The sequence below is a fragment of the Lolium perenne genome, chromosome 1, assembly GCF_019359855.2.
Source record: "Lolium perenne isolate Kyuss_39 chromosome 1, Kyuss_2.0, whole genome shotgun sequence".
NCBI classification, from domain to species: domain Eukaryota; kingdom Viridiplantae; phylum Streptophyta; class Magnoliopsida; order Poales; family Poaceae; genus Lolium; species Lolium perenne.
The window spans coordinates 25,818,217-25,838,731 of NC_067244.2; the positions used below are offsets into that span (position 1 = coordinate 25,818,217).

The following is a 20,515-nucleotide window of genomic DNA, read 5'->3' on the forward strand; positions in this document are numbered from 1 at the left end:
ATGTACGCAACTTTTATTCAATTTGAGCATTTTCATCTGAGCAAGTCTGGTGCCATTTTAAAATTCGTCAATACGAACTGTTCTGTTTTGACAGATTCTGCCTTTTATTTCGCATTGCCTCTTTTGCTATGTTGGATGAATTTCTTTGATCCACTAATGTCCAGTAGCATTATGCAATGTCCAGAAGTGTTAAGAATGATTGTGTCACCTCTGAATATATCAATTTATATTGTGCACTAACCCTCTAATGAGTTGTTTCGAGTTTGGTGTGGAGGAAGTTTTCAAGGATCAAGAGAGGAGTATGATGCAACATGATCAAGGAGAGTGAAAGCTCTAAGCTTGGGGATGCCCCGGTGGTTCACCCCTGCATATATCAAGAAGACTCAAGCGTCTAAGCTTGGGGATGCCCAAGGCATCCCCTTCTTCATCGACAACATTATCAGGTTCCTCCCCTGAAACTATATTTTTATTCCATCACATCTTATGTGCTTTTTCTTGGAGCGTCGGTTTGTTTTTGTTTTTGTTTTGTTTGAATAAAATGGATCCTAGCATTCACTTTATGGGAGAGAGATACGCTCCGCTGTAGCATATGGACAAGTATGTCCTTGGTTTCTACTCATAGTATTCATGGCGAAGTTTCTCCTTCGTTAAATTGTTATATGGTTGGAATTTGAAAATGATACATGTAGTAATTGCTATAAATGTCTTGGGTAATGTGATACTTGGCAATTGTTGTGCTCATGATTAAGCTCTTGCATCATATGCTTTGCACCCATTAATGAAGAAATACATAGAGCATGCTTAAATTTGGTTTGCATATTTGGTTTCTCTAAGGTCTAGATAATTTCTAGTATTGAGTTTGAACAACAAGGAAGACGGTGTAGAGTCTTATAATGTTTTCAATATATCTTTTATGTGAGTTTTGCTGCACCGGTTCATCCTTGTGTTTGTTTCAAATAAACCTTGCTAGCCTAAACCTTGTATCGAGAGGGAATACTTCTCATGCATCCAAAATACTTGAGCCAACCACTATGCCATTTGTGTCCACCATACCTACCTACTACATGGTATTTTCCGCCATTCCAAAGTATATTGCTTGAGTGCTACCTTTAAAATTCCATCATTCACCTTTGCAATATATAGCTCATGGGACAAATAGCTTAAAAACTATTGTGGTATTGAATATGTAATTATGCACTTTATCTCTTATTAAGTTGCTTGTTGTGCGATAACCATGTTCACTGGGGACGCCATCAACTATTCATTGTTGAATTTCATGTGAGTTGCTATGCATGTCCGTCTTGTCTGAAGTAAGAGAGATCTACCACCTTATGGTTAAGCATGCATATGTTAGAGAAGAACATTGGGCCGCTAACTAAAGCCATGATCCATGGTGGAAGTTTCAGTTTTGGACATATATCCTCAATCTCAAATGAGAAAATTATTAATTGTTGTTACATGCTTATGCATAAAAGAGGAGTCCATTATCTGTTGTCTATGTTGTCCCGGTATGGATGTCTAAGTTGAAGAATAATCAATAGCGAGAAATCCAATGCGAGCTTTCTCCTTAGACCTTTGTACAGGCGGCATAGAGGTACCCCTTTGTGACACTTGGTAAAAACAGTGCATTGTGATGATCCGGTAGTCCAAGCTAATTAGGACAAGGTGCGGGCACTATTAGTACACTATGCATGAGGCTTGCAACTTATAAGATATAATTTACATGATGCATATGCTTTATTACTACCGTTGACAAAATTGTTTCATGTTTTCAAAATCAAAGCTCTAGCACAAATATAGCAATCGATGCTTTTCCTCTATGAGGACCATTCTTTTACTTTTCAATGTTGAGTCAGTTCACCTATTTCTCTCCACCTCAAGAAGCAAACACTTGTGTGAACTATGCATTGATTCCTACATACTTGCTTATTGCACTTATTATATTACTCTATGTTGACAATATCCATGAGATATACATGTTACAAGTTGAAAGCAACCGCTGAAACTTAATCTTCTTTTGTGTTGCTTCAATACCTTTACTTTGAATTATTGCTTTATGAGTTAACTCTTATGCAAGACTTATTGATGCTTGTCTTGAAGTGCTATTCATGAAAAGTCTTTGCTATATGATTCACTTGTTTACTCATGTCATGTACATTGTTTTGATCGCTGCATTCACTACATATGCTTTACAAATAGTATGATCAAGATTATGATGGCATGTCACTCCAGAAATTATCTGTGTTATCGTTTTACCTGCTCGGGACGAGCAGAACTAAGCTTGGGGATGCTGATACGTCTCCGACGTATCGATAATTTCTTATGATCCATGCCACATTATTGATGTTATCTACATGTTTTATGCACACTTTATGTCATATTCGTGCATTTTCTGGAACTAACCTATTAACAAGATGCCGAAGTGCCGATTCTGTTTTCTGCTGTTTTTGGTTTCAGAAATCCTAGTAACGAAATATTCTCGGAATTGGACGAAATCAAAGCCCAGGGGCCTATTTTTCCACGAAGCTTCCAGAAGTCCGAAGGAGAGACGAAGAGGGGCCACGAGGGAGCCAAACCCTAGGGCGGCGCGGCCCCCCCCCCCGTGGCCGCGCGGCCCGATGGTGTGGGCCCCCCGGGCCGCCTCTTGACCTGCCCTTCCGCCTACAAATAGCCTCCGTGACGAAACCCCCAGTACCGAGAGCCACGATACGGAAAACCTTACTGAGACGCCGCCACCGCCGATCCCATCTCGGGGGATCCAGGAGATCGCCTCCGGCACCCTGCCGGAGAGGGGAATCATCTCCCGGAGGACTCTACACCGCCATGGTCGCCTCCGGAGTGATGAGTGAGTAGTCTACCCCTGGACTATGGGTCCATAGCTGTAGCTAGATGGTTGTCTTCTCCCCATTGTGCTATCATTGTCGGATCTTGTGAGCTGCCTAACATGATCAAGATCATCTATCTGTAATTCTATATGTTGCGTTTGCTGGGATCCGATGAATAGAGAATACTTGTTATGTTGATTATCAAAGTTATATCTACGTGTTGTTTATGATTTTGCATGCTTTCCGTTACTAGTAGATGCTCTGGCCAAGTAGATGCTTGTAACTCCAAGAGGGAGTACTTATGCTCGATAGTGGGTTCATGCCTGCATTGACACCTGGGACAAAGGATGAAAGTTCTAAGGTTGTGTTGTGCTGTTGCCACTAGGGATAAAACATTGATGCTATGTCTAAGGATGTAGTTGTTGATTACATTACGCACCATACTTAATGCAATTGTCTGTTGCTTTGCAACTTAATACTGGAGGGGGTTCGGATGATAACCTGAAGGTGGACTTTTTAGGCATAGATGCAGTTGGATGGCGGTCTATGTACTTTGTCGTAATGCCCAATTAAATCTCACTATACTCATCATGATATGTATGTGCATGGTCATGCCCTCTTTATTTGTCAATTGCCCAACTGTAATTTGTTCACCCAACATGCTGTTTATCTTATGGGAGAGACACCTCTAGTGAACTGTGGACCCCGGTCCAATTCTCTATACTGAAATACAATCTACTGCAATACTTGTTCTACTGTTTTCTGCAAACAATCATCTTCCACACAATACGGTTAATCCTTTGTTACAGCAAGCCGGTGAGATTGACAACCTCACTGTTTCGTTGGGGCAAAGTACTTTGGTTGTGTTGTGCAGGTTCCACGTTGGCGCCGGAATCTCTGGTGGTGCGCCGCACTACATCCCGCCGCCATCAACCTTCAACGTGCTTCTTGACTCCTACTGGTCCGATTAAACCTTGGTTTCTTACTGAGGGAAACTTGCCGCTGTGCGCATCACACCTTCCTCTTGGGGTTCCTAACGGATGTGCCAACCACACGCATCAAGGTGAAGGGCTGTGACACAAACCCAAGTCTGCATCAACAAAACATTTCTTTCTAGGAGCTGGAACAAGGTATACCAAATACCTGGACAGATCCAATGGATCTGATCCATCACATATACATGAAATAAGCATGGGATGAGCAGATGCTCATATGGGTAGATCATCACTTGGTTTTCACCAAGGATTACTACCAGTCAAAAGCCACTAAAATAAAAAGCATCTAGGTACAGATCTTATACACAGAAACTAGCACATATGCACAGATGCACACACTAGCCAGATTTGATGCATAGATAGCACCAGTAGATGGCAAAGATTAGCAGCTAAGACTACACAGTAAATCCTAAGCATACAACCATCAGAAACCCTAGATTTCTTCACAGGCAAGCATATTGGCATTCATATTTATTATGATCCCCAAATATGCAAGCAAAGATGAGTAGCCAACAAGATCCAACCAACCATGTGAGCAACCAGTCAGTAGCAAGGCTACTGAGGTCACATCACACTTAGCACCAATTAAGAGAAAGCCAAATATATCACATCATTATCCAGAAATGGATTCAGACTCTAATTGCTTGTAAAAGAATCATGAATAGCAAATTCAGACACAAGCGAGTAATTCAATCATCACTGCATAAGCAGTTCATCATAATTTAAGTAATACAAGCATGAATTTATCACAGATCCATGCTAAGCATTGACAGTAGCATACTGTTAAGCAACACAGTTTAATCCATAGCCACTAGAGCAAATCTAGATAGATAAGATGGGCAACATCACAAGTAAGCAACATCATAGTGATGCTTGAGCATCAGCATCACAAGATAATTGAATCATTTAGTCACAGTATTAACCAGTAAGCTATCACTGATAATTGAATTGATCAAATGGATCAATTATAGCAAGCCAAGTTACACAGAGAGGTTAGCCAACAAGCAAGGAATGATCCAATGGATCATTGGCTTGCATAGGAAGCACTGAAGCATATCACAGGCACCACTGGCACACACACAAGTGTCACAGATGCATCACAAGTACACCTAGACAAGCAAGCATGATATACCAAAGAAGCACAAGCAAGTCATAACCAAGCATAGCATGGCATAGATAGCTGTTGAGCAAGCACAGTAGAGCATGGCAAGTACAGAGCATGCTAGGAGCAGCAGAGAAGCAAGCACAGCATGAATAGCAAGCAAAGCAGCATGTGCCAGTACCAATAACTGGTAATTGGGCCATGAGCTTCCAGTAGACATAAGCGCAGGAAAATTGCGCAGCAATAGCATGGCTCTGCGTGATCACAGGACCACCAGAGAGCAACAGAGCATGAGGAGGAAGAAGAACAGTAACAAGGGGAGGCGCACAGAAGAGAAGGTGGAGATGCAACACTTACTTGCGCCTGGAAGCAGAGGCTAGGGCATGGCGAGGCAGTGCTCGCGCGGCCCTAACAGCTGCGATTCCAGGGAAGGCGCCGACGTTACGCCGGCGAACCCAGACACGAACCAGCACCACCGTAGCAAGCACCTGAGGCGACGGCACGAGTACTGTGAGCAGCACCCGCGCCAGGTCAACCCCAGGCGCGTACCCATCGTCGGCGAGGACGAGATCTCGCCGGAGTTCGTCGAGGCGAATCTCCACGAGATCCAGGACGGAGGCGATTCGCCAGGAGAGGACGAGAAGGGGAAAACTGCGCGGACAGATCGATAGATCTGCACGCGGCGGTTCAGGTTCGGTAGGTGGCTACGGCGGAGGAGCACAGCGATGGCCGGAGCGAGGCGGCGGCCATGGCGGCGACGCCATCGCCACGGGTGTCGCCAGAGGTTAGGGTTAGGTCGAGCGAGTGAGAGGGCCGAGTGAGTGAGAGTGAGGTGGGCCACTTCGGTGCCACCGAACCCAAAAGGGGATCAGCCTTATTGGGCCGTCCCTGGGTTTAGGTTATTGGGCTGGGCCCAATATGGGTCCAGGGGGGTATTTTGGTCTTTTAACATTTAATAAAAGGCCAGAATTTTACCAAATTTTGATAAATCAAATACAATTCTAAAAATCCATTAAAAATTGGATTAATGAATGAAAAATAAATCTTAACAAGAATAAAATATGAAATGGAATTTATGGAACAAATTCAAAATTATGAATTTTAAGAATTTAAATAATAACTTGGAATTTAAAATTATTATTTCCTTGTATTTAAAATTCAAGGAAAAATCTCAAATAAGTTAAAATACTTATTTTCAAACATTTCAAAATGAAATTCTAATATTCCAAGTCATTTCTTTTGAAAAAGGGTATTTTTCCCAGAAAAATACTATACTCCTTTTATTTCCAAAAACTATAGAGGTAACTCTATAATTTTCAACTATTTTTGGAATGATTAAAGGAATCACCAAGTAAATAGTTTTACTTTGGATTGTTGTACTTTGTGTGAATTAAAATGGTTTACACTTTTAAATCAATTGTAAATTACTGTCAAAGACATAAATCTTAAACGCAACCCTAAATTGCTATAACTCAGCGGGGTAAAGGGATTTAACATAAAATAATACATCCATGATTGCATTATTTGGATTTTATAACATTGTCCTTACCGGACAATGATGCTTCTCTGACGTAACCCGAGGTCCAGGTTCCATCAACTGCATTGAACTGCACTATCTCGCAGTCCACAGGCAAGTTCACCCTTGCTCATGTCAACTTGAGTATTTTCTACTACTTTAATGCAAATCTATATACTTATCATTCCTGCATCGCAAATGAAATGTTACTTTACAACTATGAATATGACTATGTGGCTGGCAATGGAACCATGGTATGTGTTGATATGGTGGAGGTTCCATTGCAATGGGTTATATCACCCTAGAATTAATTACCAATGCCGTCCAGTGATTCTAGCGCCGTACAAACCGCGTTGACCATGAGATCTATAATGGCTCTGGGGAAGCCAGCCGTATCTTTTTCCTTCTGCACGCCAACGGATCGGAGAGCCGATGGGGTGCTGGAGGCACTGCCGCAATAGGTTGGGATAGCCTTTTAAATCCCCATCCATTAGTGATGATAAGCTCTACGATCTATGAGGGATTATCCGGAGTACACCATGAGTAAAGCCGTATTATCGGGGGAAGTCTACTGGAGGTGTACGGTTGGACAAAAGGGTGGGTTTGCAGTCACGGAGAAGGCGGTGTGGGCTTGGATCTTTATACCTGGCCTCACACCAAAGGAAGTGTGAACGGGGGCAAGTCCCTGCGGATGGGAAAAAGGGTGAGATCTCTTGTGGGAAAAGTAACGCACCTCTGCAGAGTGTATCAAATTGTGGTTGTCACTCCTTGTTCCGGGAAGGGAACTGCGAACGCGGCAGGAAAGGAACTCCACGAAGTTCTAGTCAACCAGTGAAGACTGACGGGCATAGTTTTCATAATAAAAGCAACCTTTTGAAGAAATGATTTCAAAAACATGCATTGACCTGCGATTTCCTGATCAATGGTCGTAGCTAGTGCATCAAACACCTTTTTACTCTTTTAGAACTTGCTGAGTACCTCTGTACTCACTTTCTTTCGACACCCTTGCTAGACTGTGATCCGGAAGTGGAGGCCATCAACGATGGAGCACCAGAAGGAAGTTACGAGCTGGTCTACGAAGAACCTGATCTTACCGGCGGAGTGGAAGGCGTAGACTATGGGATAGTCTACGGACCAGATGACACGGAGGTGGAGGAGTAGTGATATACCCTAGCATCATAGAGCCGAGCAACGTAGAACTTACCTAAATAAGTTGTTGAGCTCTTTATATTTGTTATGAGTTGTAATCGTACTTAAGTAGTATCTTAGGGTGTTCTCATAGGACCTGTGAGAATACCAACTTGTTAAGACAATGTTTGTAATAAAGTATGGAGTGTTATGACCTGCAATGTTTCTGTTGTACCACTCTGAGGGATATGGAAAATTGTGAAGAAGTCCCTTCGCAAAGATCATATCAACGACTTGTATACTACAACATGCAGTGGTATGCTGGGTCACCGCACGTCGCCCCGCTGGAGCCAGCCCCAGACGCAAACGGACACGCGACCATTTCCGCGTCCGCCTCGCGACGCAAACGGACGCCCGCGGACATTTTGGGTGTCCGAAATGCGTCGCGCCGCTGGAGATGCCCTCAGAATTCATATTAAGACGGACTTTTTTTATGAGGTCAAGTTCCTCTTCATCTAGTTAGTTAAGCTGCTTCACAATTCATATTTGTATCAACCACACAACGCTATAGATAATAATCATATACGAAACAATACAGCAGCATGCGTGCTGTATCTTTATACTCTGTCAACAAAACATTCACAGACACAAGCCACCATGGGTGCATGCATGCATCAATCTGATCCGTCGGAACAGAAAGCCTGTCCATATAAAGATGTCAAAAGTTTATTTAAATTTAAATGTATCTAGATCTTGTATAGTATATAGATAAATCCAGATTTAAACAAACTATCATATGGGCGTACATGGTTTGCTGGCCGCAAAACTATCATATATGGGCTTACCGATGTAGCCTTACACGCTTTTAGGTACTGCTAAGAGCAATTTCGCTTCTCCTGCCATTATTCGAAGGTTTGTATTATGTATATTTAGGAAGTACTCTTCATGTTAGCTAAAGTTATAAGTCAGTGTCAATTTTTTTTGTTATACCGCACGAACTATGCTGAACGTATCAGTTTGAGCATGTTACCCATTTTAATTAGGTCCGTGAGAATCATAAAGTCATCTTTTGTTGGCTGGACGTGGAATTGAACTTCTCATGTTATTGTTAAACACCGGGGCACCATCTGCATTACATTCAATGTTAATTCGATCTCTACATAACACCGTGTTATTAATTTTTTTGACTGGTCATTCAAAGGTTTGCTACTTTGATATGTATATTCAATATGAATGTGCGTGCTGCAATTTCAAAATTCTTTTCATGTGTGTGAATGGAAATTTTAGTTGAATCTACCTTTTGCCTATATATGTAGGCAATACGAGATAACATCCCTTTTTTTGCATCTTCTCATGATGCGATATAAGAACAATGTAAAAAAAGAAAAGCATATATGTGAGTTTATTAGTTCTAACTTGATATAGATATATGCCACCTATTAACACATTGTAATTCAAAGTTTTCAAGTTGTATCAACCGCCTCTATTCTCTAAATTCTTAAATATTTTTACGGTTCTTTCCTCAAAATGGACGGGTGTGGCAAAGCGTGCCTTTATGGTCTAGTTTGATACCTAAAATGAGTCGAGCCGCTACATATGCTTTGCACCTAAGTCAGGGAGAGATCTCTGCACTTAAACGGATGGATCCACGCGATGCGAGTAGTTTGCAAGAGATTTTTTTTTCTTAAAGTGTCGGTGACGTATTTAGAATGAGAAGTAAGCTCATTCTTGTCATAGCGAAAACAAATACGGATAGCTTCCATTCCAGTCACATACTCACATCTTATTGCCGTTTTATAATTTGGAATTAAGACATGGATCAGCCAGAGTTTATATGCTCAAAATCAACTTATACTAGAGTAAATTACAGTACTTGTAGGTTCTAATCGACTAGTCGAAGATGCAGTTTTCCGGCGTGTTCATGGCCCATCCTTGGATCTCGTCTCTGAGCATGTCCTGAATCGACAATTCGCCCCGAACAATTCCGCAATAGAGCGTTTTAAGAAAGGGAGCATTGCAGAGCAAGAATTTGGCGAGCGTCCTCTGCGCCCTCCCGCCGTGGTAATGCGCAAAGTTGATCTCCCTCACTCGTTTCCTCAAGCACGGGATGATCACCGCCGGCGCGGCGAGGACCTCGTACTTGTTGCACCTCAGCTGGTGCGCGCGGACGAGCTCCCCCTCCTTGCAGTCGTGCCAGCTTTTGCGCGCGTGCAACCCCTCTTTGCTGGGGTCCGTGTCCAGAGACAGCGAGAGCACCTCCAGGTTCGGGGCGTGCAGGAGGATCCTGCTCACGGCTGCGATGGCTGCCTCGCCGTCGCCGTCGCCGTGCGGGAGGAGCCCGGTTAGCTCGAGGTGGAGGAGGCGCCTGAATGCAGGCAACGACCTTGCCAGAGCGTCGTGCTCCACGCCGCAACCCAGACGTGCAGACCGCAGGTGCAGATGCTTGGTGGAAGCAACTAGCTGCAGAAACTTTCCCAATTTTGCGAGCTCCTTCTCCGACGAGACCTCCTTGCCGCAGATATCGATCATGCACGACGTGGGTTTCCAGCGGCCGCCGCAACGAAGGGCCAGGAGAGGCGTGTCGGGCACCGCGCCGAGGTACTCCAGGGTGTGGAGCTTTTCGTTGACTTCAACGACGACCAGGCTGTGGCAGCACCGGAGGGCGAGCTTGCGGAGTCGGCGGTTGCCATGGAGGTACAGCGCGGTCACCGTCCCGCAGGCCTCGAGCGTTAGGTCGGCCAAGCGCGGGCAGGCGTAGACGAGCCTCTGCACGTTCCGCTCGCAGTCGGTTACACGAACAAGGAGCAACGCCTCGAGGGACGGCAGGCTGATGGTGTCCGGCGGGGAGAGCTTGCAGGGGCCGAGGCTGAGCGACCGCAGCGCGGCGCTGGAGAAGAGCATCTTCGGGACGGTGTACTGCGGCCAGCATGAACTTTCGTCGTCGTCGGAGACCGACATGCGCCTCGGTCGGCTATTCACTTCCTCCTCCTCGTCGTCGGTGGATCGGCTGCGCTTACGACTACCGGAGGCGCGGCAGAGGGAGTATGGACGGGAGCATACGGGCACGCGGCGAAGGCGAAGGTCGAGCTCGAGCCCTACAGGAGCAGGGGCGGCGTGCTTGAGGGCGTAGGACACCCAGTGGTCCACCGTGGAGGCGTCCTCGCGGCGGTAATAGTTCAGGGCGACGCGAAGCACGCGCAGCTGCGGCGCAGGTGCCGTAGGCACGAGGTGCCGCGCCAAGAGGGCGGCGGTCACGGTGGTGCCAAATGGCGGCTTCGGGTTTGGGTCGACAGGGCGGCCATAGCTCCAAGACCCATAGTCCTCATAGTCCGGGATGGGGCTCTCCGGCTGCTCCAGCGTGACGGCGTCGACGCCGGCGTAGACGTTGCGCCACCGGCTCGATAGCGCCGACGCACGCCCCGCTTCCTTAGCCGGGAGGAAGGAGAGGATGCGCCACAGCGTGGCGTCGCTGAGCTTGCTCAGCCGGTCCTCTCGCCGCCTCCGTCCGACCTGCATCGCGATAGGCTCGTACGGCAACAAATCGATTAGCTAGATCAGAAACTCACGTCCACAGCACAGTATATATTTGGGTTTCGAAATTCCAGTCATCATACCGTCATACGTGTTCGTATTCGAATCGGACCGGGCATGACGGGACAGCGGCGGGCTGATTTATGGACAGCAAGACCGTTTGAAAGCAGATTAGCTAACGCTTCGTTTGGATGTAAAGTATTGGAGCCTTGGAATTGAATTGTGTGTAATACCAAAGGTGACTGCTGAGCGTCCCCCAGGGGATTAGATTTCTAATCCCCCGGGTGGACAGCCGTTGGATGTGCTTGATTGGACCGTCCAGATCGTGACACGTGTCACAGTATACCTTAATCCCACTTTTGCTACCATAATGTACCAAAGTAGCAAAAAACGGTTCGTTTGTAGCAAAATCGACCCAATTGTAGCAAAACACGGTTCACCCAAAATACACACAGATCTCATCGGAGACTCGCCGGAGACTATGTAGCAAACATGTTGTACTATTGTAGCAAAACAATTATGGTATTGTAGCAAAACCGATCACATTGGAGACCTCGCAAAAAAACTCGCCGGAGATGTCACCCAGGAACTCGCCGGAGTCATCGCCGGAAACCTCACCGGAGACATGGTAGCAAAAAATATATGCTAAAGTAGCAAAAAAACACAAAAATTGTAGCAGCTTTTTTTTTTTTTGCTATTGTAGCAAAACCGACCTCACCGGACACCTCGTCGGAGAACTTATAGCAGAAATACAGAACAATTGTAGCAACGATATATAGAACAAAAGTAGCAAATCCGACTTCGCCGGAGAAGTTTGCCAGAAACATCGGAGCTACAATATTATACCAATTGTAGCGGCGCGACTGGCCGTGTGTAGCAGCGCCGACGAACTTGTGTAGCGGCGCGGCCGGCCGTGTGTAGCAGCGAGTTGGCTAGCACCCGTTTGGTGCTCTCCGAAGCCATGGCTGCCTCAAGCTGCTAGCTCCATGGCGAGGGCGCTGGCCATGGAAGTTGGAGAAACGACGGGAGAGGTCGGAGCGACGCCTCGTAGGCTGCAGGAAGCCCAGGGTCGAGCGCGGTGCGAGCTCCGGGCGAGCTCCGAACAGAGAAAGGCGGGCTATGGAGGCCCGGAGCATTGACGGGGAACATCAACAACGCGCGGCAACGCGGAGGCCAGCCATGAACCCGGCAGCGGCGCATAGGCCGTCCATGAGCTCGTCGGTCGGAGCTACGCGAGTAGATATGGAGGTTGAGAGGGAAGCGCTGCAGAGGTTCCCGACGCCGGCTGCCGGAGCTAGGCGAGCAGAGCATGTTCGGCCATGTCCGGAGGTGAATGAAGACTGGAATTGGAGGCGGCGACATGAGCGAAGCCATGGAGCTCGCCAGCGGCGGAGCAGGTCGCGTGGGGACGGAGCGAGGCGCCATAGGGGGTCGTCGGGCCGAGAGCTGGGCGGTCTCCGGCACAGAGCTGCCTGATGCAGTTGTGTGGTGCAGGGAAAGAGAAAAAAGGAGAACGGTGAGGAAGAGATAAGGTTGGGGCCCACACGGACACGCGTCGCGCTGTGCGTGCGGAGGAACGGAGGAGTATTCCCCCGGGGGAAGACAAGCGTTTCCCAATACCAAATCAGACTCCGTATTGAAATGGGCACAAATACCAATTCTATTGTTTGGTTCTGCAAAATATTGCTACATGGAATCTGATAAGATAGCAATACCAAATTTGTGTTTGGATGTACATGCCACGGTAATTGAATCATTGACCCATCTTCTCTGATCCACCGCGTCCACCATACATCTCCACTGTGGCGCCTGCCTCCCAATCAATCGTTCCCATGGTGCAGCACCCATCAGCACCCAGCCAGAGGGCGAGCTTCACGAACACCGCCAATGAGTACTCTGCAAAGGCGTCGCCGCCGAATGGCTAAAGGTCGCCGGACAATAGCTAGCCATCCCCGCTCTACTAATAAGTTAGTGCTTCATTCACACCTTATCAGAAACGTAGAGAGGAACGCGCTGCCGGAGAAGGTACACGCTCGTGCACGTCCATGCAACGTTTTGAAGTTTTTCAATCTTCCTCACCAGGTTCCCTGAAATATTACGTCGCCCTTGTGCCGGAGAAGCCGACGGCCATGGATTTGGTCGTTGCAGCCCATGGTAAAAGGAACTTGCTGGCGGCTATGGTCGGGGGCGGACCTCTGGCAGCTGTGTTCGGCGGAGAATCTCTAGCGGCGGTGGTCGGCGACGAACATCCGGCGCCGGCAGGCGGCGGCGCGAACCTCTGGCGGCAGCGATCGGCGAAGAACATCCGACGGCAGCAGCGGTCGGCAGCGAACATCCTGTGGCGGTGGCCAGATGCGAAGCTCCGGTGGTCTCTGAAAATTTGTTGTTGACGAGAAGGAGAGCCAATTCCACACAATACGGAGGGATGAGGCTCCGTATTGGTGAAGGGGTTTTTTTAGTTGTAGTCCGATTCTGTGGTATTGGGCTGCCAATTCTAGTCTTCAATTCCAAAGCCAACCAAACAAGAGAATCCGTGAAGCCAATTCCAATTCCCAATTCTGTGCTCCAATACTGTGCATCCAAACGGGGTGTAAGTAAATTCAATTCAGCTGATCTACTCCGACTCGGACTGGAACTGAATCGCGCGTCGAGCTCTACTCTAATACCGGAAAACGACTCAATCCTTTATTACAACCGAGCCGTGCAAGCAGATCTCAATAAGAGAATCGACACGATCGAAATCGCTCGAGTCGTAAGCATGCCGACGATGGCCGGCGGCGGCGACCGTCTCTCTGGCCTCAGCGACGACCTCCTGCGTCGCATCCTCCACTTCGTCCCCGCCCAAGAGGGCGCGTTCACCAGCGTGTTGTCAAGGAGATGGCGCCCGCTCTGGCGCTCCTGTGGCGCCGTCAACCTCGAGGCCCGCGCCCTCAAGGGCAGCCACGACGACCGCTACTGCAAAGAAGCCCGTGGCCGCTTCTTCGCTAGGCGTGACGCCGTCGTCTCTGCCGCGCACAAGGCGCTCGACACCGCCGCCGCCGCAGAAGCCGACGGCGACGGTCCCGTCAGGAAGCTCACCTTCCGCGTGGAGGCACACACCGAAGACGAGGTCCGCGACTTCCTGCACCGCGACGTGGCGTGGCGCGACAAGCACGACGTGTTCGCCGGGGTGCTCTCCCACCGTGCGGCGCGCCGCCTTGAGGAGCTCCAGATCGCCGCGGTGGACTCGGACGACGGGAAGCCCATGCACTTTGAGACGTCCAAGTATGAGGCCTCCGGGAACATACACGGGCTCGGGATCTTCCCGCTCGCCGTAGGCTCCCTGCCGTCCAAGACCCTCCGCGTGCTGGAGATCACCAACTGCAGCAAGCTCGAGCCAGCATCGCCGCCGGTGTTCTTCCCACGGCTGGAGTCTCTACGGCTGCGACACTGCAACATGCCTCTCAACAATCTCCAGGACATCATCGACGCCGCGCCGTTGCTAGCCATCATCCACCTTGATTCTATCCTCCTAGAGTACGACGAGAAGCGCCACGGGAACGGGCGCCGAGACTCTCGCCGTGACAATGCCCCGCCGCCAGAGCAAGATAGGCTGAACCGCTCCCTCCGCTGCCGGACAGCCATCTCGCTGGTCATGGACAGGTGCTCCTTCAAGGAGGAGGGCACCCTGCAGATCTACGCGCCCATGCTGCGCCGCTTCCGGTACCGGGGAGTTCTCCGGCATATCTCGCTGAGCCCGCCGCCCCTCCATCTGGCACGGGCGGAGCTGACTCTCACCGAGTACGGCTACCTACGACACAGAGACCCACGCGTCGCCCGCCAGAGCTTCTGGGGAACCGTCCGTGGCTTCATCCACGCCAAGGAGATGAAGCTGAAGGTGCGCCACCTGGAGGAGATCGCCACCACCAACGAGAAGAGGCAGGCCAAGCTCCTCCCGGTGCTCCCCAGCCTCGAGCGCCTTCACCTCCAGGGAGTGTACACGGCCCCCGGCAACATGTCGGCAGCGGCGATCGAGAACCTGCTCCGCTGTTGCCCAGCGCTGCGCGATCTCCGGATCGACCTTAGCACGTCGCAGGAAGACGCCAAGAGGAAATTCCAGTACGGGCAAGACTTCTTAGAAAGGAAGCACCGCTCCGAGTTTGAAGAGTCCGTCCAGCGTTTCAAGCGCCGCCGGACACAGCCGATGGTGGGCGCCGGAGACGACGACGATGGCCACGTTAATTACTTCGACGAGGTCTCTGATCTGCCCGGCCTAAGTGGTCACTCGTTCGAATGCCTGCGAAAGTGCCTCAGACGTGTCGGCCTGCAGTTCCAGCGCCAGACAACCGACTGCTTTGGTACCAAGCTCGTCAAATTCTTCGCCCAAGATGCCAAGGTTCTAGAAGAATTGTGCATCGATGCCGGAAACGAGAGGATACATGACCACATGAAACTCAAAGTTGAAAAATGGGTTGCTCATTTATCATCCACCAAAAGAAGAAGGATCAACTCAATTGGTGCAACAAAGCTTCAAGTATTGTCTCTTCCAAGATCATACATTTGGGAAGAATTGGTGTAAATCCCTTTAGATACTCAACTAGCATGGAGCTTGGTTTTATCTTATCTTTTCAAGGTCTTATACGTAGACTGAACTAGTACAAAATATAATTTAAGAAAATTTAGGGATATGTACTCCATCTGTTTTTATCTATGGTTTATGAGAGAGGACTTTCTTTCATATGTGCTCAGTGCGCACCCATATTTGGACATTTGGACTGTTTATACTGCATCAAGATCTATGTTCTTTTTTTCCCTCTCAAACAACTTCTCATTTTTGTATCGATCACACATTCTTTGAACTTGAAATTTTGCAGATCACTTAAAGATAACAACTAGAATGTGCGAAAAACATTTCATATTTTTTTATGTATATATATATTTCAAGAATTTACTTTGAATTTTAAAATAATTTGAAATTGCAAAAAATTATAAACTATTTTTCCGCCATTCTATTTGTTACTTTTTATTGACTTGCAAAAAAATCAAATCGATATTATATAATTTGAGAGAGATAAAAAAAAAAAAACGTTAAAAAATGTAAAGGTGCTCTATTCAAGAGTAAACACGAAAAAAGAAACCTTAACTCGTGTGGAGCGGCTCTTGCCCGGGCATACAATGACAATGAGGATCTAATTTGGAAGCCCTCGTCATTAAAAAGCGACCAGTGAAAACAAAATGATTGCTTGGTTTAACAGCCTAAACAATAAATCATTAGAAACTTTCAGACTAAGCAATTAATACAATAATGTCAACATGAATTGAAATATTCTCCACTTATGCATTTACTCTCTTTAGGAGAGAACCCCATTCAAGATCGCAACACCATAAGACCTTGTTTGGTACTAATGTATTTGTAGAGATTAGTGAAGAATTCCCCACCAAACCCCAAATCCACACGTATTCATAAAAACATATTTGGTTCTAGTTTTTTTAGGGATATTTGGTTCTAGTATATTGGGCTAATTTAGTCCCACTTTTTCCTACCCAATACTCTACCCTACCTAGTGGATTTGAGGGGATTGGGTAAAGGTAAGAAGGATTTCACCCAATCATGTAAAGATTATCCCCACTAATCCCACCAAACCTATTGTAACTACTAAGGCCCAAGAGATTACCACTCGTAAGAACAGCTCAAGTTCGATAAGCTCCCATCCAAACAAAAAACTAAAACACATATCTTCACTATAGTATCCACCCATCCTCCAAAGAAACAGAACCAACGGTATATTAAGATATTACCACTAGTAACTTCCAAAGGATTTGATCCTTTCTTACTTCGCAGCCACAGAAGAAACATCAGAGCTTATCAGTGCATACCAGTACCAGGCCACCAAACACCGAACCAACGACGTCGATGAACAAAAACTATCCATCAGTGAGTAAATCCTAAGTGCACCATGCCTTCTCCTCCCAAATCGTACTTACTCTTTCTAGGAGCGCCAAAAAAAGCTGTCTCACTGCAAGTCACTTGTATTACTCTGCTCCTCTTGTTGAGGTGTGGTATCCGGCTTGAGAGGCGGCCTCTCGGCGCTGCCATTGCTCCGGCTACGAGCAGCTGAGACCACGTGCATGATCATCCCCTCTGCGGTGTTGATCGCTTCCCGTGTCCCACTGATCACCACCTCCCTGCATATGCATCACACACAGAAAGTTACCAGATTGCAGGCTTGTGTATCTCGAAGCTCAAATCATGATGCGTCCAGTCCACACACGGACAGAGAAAACCGACATACCTGTCAGTAGTCCCAGCTATGAACTCACCCTTCGCCGAAGTCCTGATCCATGCGCCGGTGAACTGAACTCCAAGGAACCAATTAACAATTAATTAGCTAAAGCCATCCTCCAGTCCAGTGGCATGCATGTAAGTTTGACTTGGCACACAAATTAACGGGATGCCAGCAAAATATGTTAAGACCAAACCGTTCAGAAATACTACAGTACTACCCCATGCATGCATGTTAACAGTGCATATTAGTGATTCAGGATACCTGTATGATCTCCCTTATTTTCCTCCCACCACAACCAATGACAGCACCAATATGCTCGTCGGCAATAGCAATGGTGAGAGACTCACAGGCATCATCATTGTTATCAGGTGATCTGATGGGCGTGTTCGACTGAAGAAATTCAAGAAAACATGGTTCAGATTTCACAACAAGCGGCATATACAACTGGTTCACTGGACATAAACAGTAAATGGTATACTTGGAAAATTATTAACATGCTGTGTGACAAAATAGATAGAGGCATTTCATGAATAATCACGCTATGCATATGTGAAGCACAAAGGTACAAGGGACTGGGTTGCAGGAAGCTACACCCAGATTTGAATATGTACTTCAGATTAACAGGTTGGAGTCAAGCCCGCAATTCTCATTCATTCCTTCCGAAAAGAAACTTACATATTTCTTCTCCAGAAATATAACAGCCAGTTATACATTTTCTAAAGCACAAAGTACACTATAGTAGGGGTCAACTGAGCAAGGGCTTCAACTTTCTACATGGAAAAGATGATGCTCCTTTTGTCGTTTCTTAGCTTTGTTTGGAAATGGAATCAAGATCTAGTGTATGGCCAACAAGCATTATTACGGAAGAGAAATAAATAATCCCCTTTCTTTTCTTACAATAACTATCTAATACCCTACTAGCATCCATTATTTTTTATTTACCCATTTAAAGCACTTCTTAAAAGATATCTATTGAGAAGCCCTATTAATGCATTAAAGAAGCAATCCAGATAAGAGGAGAATCAGAACATGTACCAGTAGATTTCAATAACAACATCTTACCCTGCTGTGGTATCTTTCGACATGCTCATCTGGCCCATAGTCTTCACACCCAAGAAAGAGAGCGCCTGATTATTTGGGAGCACGATTAGCCAATTAGTTACTGGAGAAAGGTGACAAATTACGGTCTAGTAGCTCAATGCCTGCGAATCATTATGACTAGTCCAGGATCTCGATACACAAGAATACCATAAAAGAATATGAAAGCAACCTATTCTTCAAGTTCAGTCTTGCTGCAAGCCTTTGACAGATACTATACCAAACTACCCCAAGGCAGACAAGATGTGAATGAGGAGGGATCCAACCCAAAACTGAGTAGCAGGCAATACATTTACAAGAAAAAAGCCGAAAATTAAGACAGTAGTAGCGTCCAGTGCTAAAATTAATGCAGACAAACCTGCATAGATACGTGAGTAGCGATCGTCCTCCAGCAACTCAGAAAGTATCAAGAATATCGCCTGCAGCTGGTTGTCCAAGTTTCCTGTGATTGTAACCAACCTATCTTGAAGACCATAGTGTTTGTCGTGCCGTGAGATCACAATTCCAGCATTTGATGCTTCAGCCAGTGACCTAAATGGTAAACAAAAAAAGGGAATAGGGATCAAACCTGTAATTTCTCAAAAGTAGAAATAAACAGATGCTGCCTAGGCACCCAAACAAACAGTGAACTAGAAGAAGCAGAGCTGAAGCTGAATTTTTTCACAGCATGCCTCTGTGTTTATATGTGATCCCATGCACAAAGGTGGTTTAACTATAAGAATCTCACAGTAATAGGTTAGAACCATAGACTGTAATGTGCAAATTAAATGGTATGATCACATAACTGACCAAATTGTGTGGACACGTTCTATGTGGCAACCCAAAACACGCAATTGCACTGCCGTAAACCAAATACGCACATAGATTAATAGATACACAGAGAGAAAAGGATCAAAACAATAACAGTGTTTTTTTTGTGCCAATTAGGAAACATGCAATTCCAAATGAAATGTAGTTAGATACAGAGCAAAATGTTCCCTGGAGATAGATGCTTCGTCGCAAGTACATCACACACAGCAAGATTGGGCGTGGGGAGCTGGAGGAAAGCAATGCGTACTTGATGTTCGTTCCTCCTTTGCCAATGAGCACGCCGCAGCACGCGTCGGGCACCACGAGCACGACGGTGGCCCGCTCGTCGATCACCTGGCCACCCTGAGGCCACCAGAGCAGAGCAGAGCAGAGGATTAACCAACCAACTGAAGACCATCATCAGACTGAACCGAAACGAAACAAACCCGAGCAGAGCAGGGTACGGTACAGACCTGGTAGAGGATTTTCTGGAGTATGATCTCGGCGGCGTCCATGACCTGGTGGAAGAGGCCGGAGACGAGGAGGACCCTGCGGCCGGTACCGGGGAGGAGCTGGCCGCGGCGGGAGACCTTGACGAGCGCCCCGGAGGTGGACTTGAGGGCGGTGACGGCGGAGCCGCCCCTGCCGATGATGCCGCCGGCCTCGGAGTCGGAGACCAGGATCCTGGCGTGCGTCCGCTGCTCCCACAGGTCATCTGAAATGGGGTTCCGACATTAAATTGAGGTAATTGAAAGGCAAACCCTCGCATAAACCCTCGTTTCCGGGGGAAGGAGATGGATCCGAGGATTCGGTGTAGGAGGGAGGAAGCGGCGGTGAAGCGAAGGGAATGCGGGTGGCCTACCTTCGTAGCGGTCGTCGTCGGAGGCCGGCGGCGAGGAAGCCATGGGAGCGAGGAGAAGGTCAGGTGGCCGCCGCCTCGCTTCCTCGCTTTTGGTGGTGCCGTGGGTTCCCTTCTTCCTCTGCTCTCTTTCCTATCGTTTGTGACACCACGCTCACGCCTGCCGGGTCCAGCCAGTCAGCCACACAGACCCTTTTTTCACCCATTTTTATGTTCACAGGAAAATGGGAACCAGTTAATTGAAACAGCTTGCAGTCGAAGCAACTCTTTTCTAAAGAAACTTCTCAACTTTATCTAAATATGGAGGTATATAGATATATTTTAGCTATCGATTTATCTGTATCCAAAAAGTAGATTCATTAAAACCAATTCCTTCAAATCATTCTAAGCAACTTAGCAGTCTGGA

At 47.1% G+C, this 20,515-nt stretch overlaps 2 protein-coding genes across 2 annotated transcripts; both read right to left on the reverse strand.

Moving 5' to 3' along the window:
* Nucleotides 1–9,456: 9,456 nt before the first annotated feature.
* LOC139831819 (putative F-box/FBD/LRR-repeat protein At4g00315) lies at nucleotides 9,457–11,082 on the reverse strand. Its single transcript, XM_071821158.1, has one exon. The coding sequence runs from the start codon at nucleotides 11,080–11,082 to the stop codon at nucleotides 9,457–9,459; it is 1,626 nt and encodes a 541-aa protein (XP_071677259.1).
* Nucleotides 11,083–16,843: 5,761 nt separating this feature from the next.
* On the reverse strand, nucleotides 16,844–20,271 carry LOC127325750 (protein BTR1). Its single transcript, XM_051352576.1, has 8 exons — nucleotides 20,113–20,271; nucleotides 19,724–19,965; nucleotides 19,519–19,613; nucleotides 18,820–18,992; nucleotides 18,426–18,490; nucleotides 17,625–17,753; nucleotides 17,370–17,431; nucleotides 16,844–17,262 (listed from the first exon to the last, which is right to left on the reverse strand). Exons 1-8 carry the CDS (start codon nucleotides 20,153–20,155, stop codon nucleotides 17,091–17,093), a joined length of 981 nt encoding a protein of 326 aa, XP_051208536.1. The 5' UTR covers nucleotides 20,156–20,271; the 3' UTR covers nucleotides 16,844–17,090.
* Nucleotides 20,272–20,515: the final 244 nt, after the last annotated feature.